The sequence below is a fragment of the Apostichopus japonicus genome, chromosome 11 (genome assembly GCF_037975245.1).
Source record: "Apostichopus japonicus isolate 1M-3 chromosome 11, ASM3797524v1, whole genome shotgun sequence".
NCBI classification, from domain to species: domain Eukaryota; kingdom Metazoa; phylum Echinodermata; class Holothuroidea; order Aspidochirotida; family Stichopodidae; genus Apostichopus; species Apostichopus japonicus.
This window is the reverse complement of record NC_092571.1, coordinates 25035614-25042042: the sequence shown is the minus strand read 5'-3', so window position 1 is coordinate 25042042 and position 6429 is coordinate 25035614. Positions and strand designations below refer to the sequence as shown.

Sequence of the window (6429 nt, the reverse complement as noted above, 5' to 3'; positions counted from 1 at the left end):
TCAGCTGCATATGGCAGACTGATGGTTGGTGTTGCTGAAGAACTAACTCTTGGCAGCACTCTGCGATTAGCTTCTTTATTTCGCCTACCACCGGCAGAAACTAATATGTTACGTTGTGTCTCTTTGCTTGAAACTCCCGGGATGACCCTATTGAACTTCGCAACATCGAAATCTCGCAACATTATCAACATGTACGATGTCACTAACCTACAAAAGGGATTGATGTGCGTAGAACTGCATAGCACCAATGAAAACCTTTTAATTCCATACCAGACTAAGGTTGACTCCTTTCAGTTTGAAGAAAATAAATCCCCATTTCACTTATCTAACTGGGCAGGTAAGAAGGATGAATTCAGAGAACTACATTAATTTTGATATAGGCCTACTATGAACTACACATTCCACTATGAAAGGCTTACTGTTATTTTAAGATTTAAAAATGGTTCGTGTCATACAAATTTCCATCCAATTGGCAGTTATTGATTATATTTACGTTTCAAGACAGCTTTCTTGCTTATCTAGATTATTATTATTATTATCATACATAAGGTGAGTACTATAGGCTTCATGCAGTTGAAAGGTATGGATGCTTTCATCGTGTCAATGCCCTGGAGAGGATATTAACTTCTCAATTCCTAGCTTTTGATTAGTAATACATCTTCAGGCAAGGAAATTGCAGAAATGTAACTAAAATCTATTGACCTCAATGTATTTCAAATGTTCTACGGCACAAATACAATGAATACTATATAGTATGATGCAATACAAAGTTAATCCTAACGTGTTTTAACCATTGAAATCAGTTCGACGGTCCTGTTTAGCATTATGAAGACTGCGACCGTATATATTAAACCGAAGAAAACTCTGACGTTACCTTTCCAGCGATGAATCTAGTGTTATTTTGCAACGGTTGGGTTTTGGCAGGATCTAGTGAAATATTGCAAGGGCAATACCCTGATGTGGTTCAAAACAAAGTTCGTAATAATCTGATCGCGATATCTCCTTTTATTTCGACCACGTCATTTGAAGTTTTTTTTTTTTTTTAGATCAATCTGTCCAGTGGACTTTAGAGGAGAAACTATTACGTTGCACGATGAAGAGTCTACACTTTGAAGTAGAATCTCAGAAACCTTGCCTCATTGGTCTCCATATCCCTCACAAATCGAAGCTGATAAAACGAGTACGAGTGGTACCCATTGTTAACAGAATTACTAATCTGGGAGACGACTTGATAATTCGTCTCTGGATCCATAATGATCATGAATTAGAGCATCAAGTAAGTACATGTGACGATATTATATCATCTTCATATAATAGAGGTGAATTTCAGAGAAATGTAAAGTATTCTTTTCAGTGAAAAGCAGCAATGGGCAGGGGCGTTTGGTAGTTTGGAGTGGAGCTGATATTGAATGCGGTTCTTAACTGGATTTGACCCGAGATGAAAGAACCATGAATAATTTAAAGAAAATATAAACATATCACGGAAATAAGAGATTCCAGATCTCAGAAAGGTGTGTTTTTTTTTTGTTATAAAATTTGGATATTGCATCTGATATTACAATTATAGTGCAATCAGGTTGGAATGTGGTCAAAGGTCACTGACATTACATCAAGAAGAGTGTAAGCACTGATAAAATCCCTGTGTCAACAAAGTGCAGTGTACCTTTAGTCTGTAAATAAGTTGCACTTCCAGTATTTTATAAATGATGTGTATACATTCACACAGAAAGAAAAGGACAGTCGTCTGGGTTGTAAATTGCTGAATGAAAAACAAGTGTACAAATGTTTTCCTTAAGTCAATGTGCAGACTGAATACATCGTGAGAAATTTATTGATATCATCCAAAATATCTTACCGGTTCTATGAAATAAGTAAAGATTATTGTGAAAGTAATCACATTTTGTTTCCTTTATCTCATAGAGTCTTATCAATGAAGAAATTTACCATCGAAAGGGCATTCAACTTCATCATCCTGTTTCTGTCCAACTCAAATCTATGGATTCGTCTTTACCTTTCAGTATTACCAGCAGTTCGTCCAGGTGTAGCCCATATCCCAGAAAAGTGGTTAGGTTTTATTTATCTACGGATAACAATGTATTTACTTTATTTTGACCCCTCTTACCTTTGTCTCATATGCATACGCCTTCTGATCTATCTAGGTTACCACGACTGGTGAAACATTTTTGCACTCCGCCTTATTAACCCTCTCCGGGTCATTGCCCCCTCCATTTCAAGTATATATGCCATTTCGACGCTTATAACGTTTTGTTTATAGCTTGGAGACGGGGAAAGTATCGTCCTTCGTATAAATGTCACAACTGGTAACATTTAACCGGGGTTCGAACCCCGGACGAGTCATGGAAGGCTGGGGTTTCATCCAGGAGCAATGTACGGTTTTCCCATCTGAAATGACTTCTAAAGTGTTTAATTTGTAATCCATAAGCCCCTGCATTATTGTTGTTATTATTTTTTATGTTATTATTATTGTTGTTATTATTGTTATTATCCATTGCAGTAGTTACTATTACTGTTATTATTGCTATATTATTACTATTTATTGTTGTTGTTATTATTATTGTTATTATTATTATTATTTATGAATGCCAGTAAGTTCTGGTCCTCTGTTTTCTCTTTGAAGCTCGTGCAAAATGCGTGACTTCCTAAATATGATAGAAAGTCTTATTTCTTCACTCTCTTAAAAGGAAGTCGCACTGTCTACACTTTGGTTACGGAACAGGCACAAGGTTGTATTCCATCTGCAGAACAAAGGCATGAAAGACACCGTTAATCTAGAGATTGATGCAAGATATGCAACGACAAATAAGGTTCTGTTTCAAATCAATATCGAACTGAAGGTAATTTGATTTCTGTCAATTTCTATCATTACTATGTGATAATTCTATATGAATTTGACGCGAGCCTTCAAAATTCACTTTCGATTATGTTTTGAGAATAGTTCTAACTGTATAACTCCTATCTTGCACATTCTTTGAACAAATCCATGATATATTTTATGCAACAATTCTCCGAGATAATTTCAAATTTCCTTTTTTACGCATTTTTCCAATTTCTGATACAAGCTTGACAAGCTATCGGACGCAATATAGTATAAGATTTACAATACATTCCGTAAAGATCAATATTTAAGCTATTCTTCAAAATGTTCACAGAGAGAAAAAACCTAATTACTACAGTAAATTTACAAGTGGAAAAGTTGATCAAATTTACTCACTCGAACAAGTGTCAAGCATCATCGAGATTTTAAAAGGAGTTTACAGAGAAATCTCCGGGAGTTCGTTGTCACACTTTTCTTCAACAGATTGGAAACTTATTACGTAAAGATCAAGCCACATCTCCATTCCAACGCGTACTGCCTGAAAGTAAGTAGCTTACTTTAAAGCAGATGTAAGTACATGGAAGTATTAGTCTGAATGTATCAGGAATATCATTCATACAGAATGTGCCAGCCAATACTCATAGCTGGTACAGTAACTACTGTTCACGTCCCACAACCGTGCATCGGTCATTACTACTTTGTGTTCTTAACACGGTAACATGTGTTACAGGTGACACTGTAACATTTGCAAAGCTGTTAACTTGTTCCCCATGTAAGACAAAGAACTGCGCGACCGGACAAGGAGTTTATGAAGATGAGATTGCATACGAGATGAAGTAAAGAGTACGGTACGTACGGTACCGCTTGAATCCAGTTCACATCACTCTTTAAGTTACGTCAATTCGTGATGCCGAGAACGAACAAAGGTCATGTTCAGGTATACCCATATACCTACTTATAGCATAAAACGACTAGATACGACTTCATTTTAGAATCGCGTATTAACGAACTCGCACTAAATGGTTGGTACAGCAACTACTGTTCATGTCCCGCAACGATGCATCAGTAATTACTACTTTGTGTTCCTAACACGGTAACATGTGTCATATGACATGAACAGTATACTTACTGTAGCAGTATACAAACTGATTAAATATTTAACTTCACTACATCTGTTTCCAGAAAGAAGTGAGACAAGATGTCCAAGAAACGTTAAACACGACACAAATTGTATTATATTCTTTCTTTTTCAAAATTCTGAATAACAATTTTTCTACTTTGTTTAAATTTCCAGCAATGCAAAGAGCTTTCTCACACCTCAAACATAACCTATCACAAGATCTTAATGCGGACCAATGCACTCAACTAGCAACCATCTTCCATTTACACGACGAGGCTATATCTAACATCCAGAAACACAGAACACCAGGGAGACTTTTGTTGGACAAGTTGACCCAAACTTCAATGATATCTCCTGCAAACATCTCAACACTGGAAAATTTTCTGACAGAACAAGGAATTGAAGAATGTGCCAGACATGTCAGAGATTACAGAAAGAACAATCCAATAGTTGATGCAATTATGTGTCCAGAAGTGGGTTTCTCATAAATACTATTTTTTTCCATATTGTAATCAATAAAGCGTAGCAAGGTAAAGGACTTTAAAGGATTGATTCAGTTGTCATACATGTTTATGTTATATGAAAGAGGACAATAAAAGAAACACAATGGTGAAAAAAAAATTCAAATATCTTTTTCGGTTAAAAAGATATTGAAGTGTAAAGTTTTATCAGATTGTGTAGAAACTGGTGAAATCTGATTAGCTGTGATATCACTGCCTCACATTCCTGAAAAGTCTTTGTTTTTTGCTCTAAATATTTTGTTAGATTTCATGACTTTCAACCAAAAGATATGTCAGGAGATCTCATATTTGTCAAAGGAAGTATTTGAGATTAAACATCTGAAGAATTTTTGATTATATTATTTTCAAATGTGTTAAAAAATGTAAATAATTTTAAAGAAATATATTCACACATGTCAAGGAAGTGAGGATGTGACATCACACCCTCACAGTTAGTCTTTCTACACCAGTAATTTTCTAAGAAATTTTGATATCTTCAAAGTGTCATATCTCCTTAACAGAGCCTGCTATCATGGTAGTTTCGCCACTGTTCTTTTTGTCTTTTTGTGCTCTTTCATACACAATAGACATGTCAAACACCTGAACCAATCCTTAAATAACAATAATCACCCATCCTAATAATAATATAAAATAATATAATTGACAAATATGGAGTACTTTTTGCACACATACATATAAATGTATTATTAAGAAAATCAACGTGTTCTCTACGAAATAAAAAATAAGTCAACAAAAAAGCAGAGAAATAAGTAGTTAGAAGTATTATATGTAGTTTTCATTCAGTTCATTACTGTTCTTCCTAGATAAGTTCAATCATATGGTTCTCCGATCGCAATTAAATAAGACGTCAACAAATTTCTTTCGCTCGCTAGTTTATATTAGCTCCTAATCATCATTAAACAATTAGTAAAAAATAACAATTTATTACGTTATTTAGAATTTTAATGGAAAAAACATGTACGTAACAGCTGGGCTAAAATAGCTAGCGTAATTATCAAATTTGTCTCAGGGGAAACTTGAAGACTTTTAACCTAGGTTAACTCAGCAAAGTCTCGAAATTCAAAATAGCTATATGAAAAAGTGCATGCATTGCTTTTCATGAAATTATGATGAAATATCAACGAAAGTTATTCAGTCGACCAATTCTTAAGAAGTAAATAAATGCGACTGAAATGTTTTACTTTCTCGTAATGAAATGAAGTCAGTATGGTTGGACAAAGTTAACCTCTAAAACTGTAAATTTCAATTTTATTTGCTGTTTAAATGACATGTTTTGTCGAAAGAGTTGTACAGTACAATCCTATATGCAAGCTTGTGTGGCTACGTTTTCTGAAATATTTTTGATTTAGAGTTTGGATGGAAACGCAATAAGACCTAAAGCAGACAATGTAAGAAACAACTTTTGAAAAGATATTGATATTCTCAAGCGATCAATAATGAGAATATATTGATATAAAATGACTTTTTTAAATCAAGAATAAAGATATAGCCAGCAAAAAAAGTGAAACGTGTACATGAAAGGAAAATAATAGTTTTTTGTAGCATGAGTTATCTTATTTCTTTTTATAAGAATATTTAAAAGAAAATTTAAAGAACTTCATTGAAATTCAGGGATTTCATATTGCTCTATTGTATGTTATAAAGTCCTTCGCTTAGCAATTTCATTATGAGTTTTTTTCTTTTCTGAAGTTTTTAAGCGAAACTGTCTTTAAACAGATATATCATTCAAAAGACCTATACGAATAATAAACTTACTCAACATGCATGACTGTTAGTGACTTGTTGAATACACACAGGTTTGTATGTAGCCCACACTATAGGATTGTGTGTAGATACCTGTAGCCTACAATTTAGGTTTGTGGGTAGATACATATTGCCTACACTATATAGGTTTGTGTGTAGATACCTGTAGCCTACATTGTAGGTTGTGTGTAGATACATGCAACCTACAC

At 34.2% G+C, this 6429-nt stretch overlaps 1 protein-coding gene across 1 annotated transcript; it reads left to right on the top strand.

The window, feature by feature from the left end:
- Window positions 1–890: 890 nt before the first annotated feature.
- Window positions 891–5982, top strand: LOC139975935 (uncharacterized). The gene is made up of 5 exons (XM_071984231.1): window positions 891–1276; window positions 1921–2064; window positions 2703–2855; window positions 3320–3380; window positions 4131–5982. The coding sequence occupies exons 1-5, from the start codon at window positions 1094–1096 to the stop codon at window positions 4442–4444; spliced, it is 855 nt and encodes a 284-aa protein (XP_071840332.1). The 5' UTR covers window positions 891–1093; the 3' UTR covers window positions 4445–5982.
- Window positions 5983–6429: the final 447 nt, after the last annotated feature.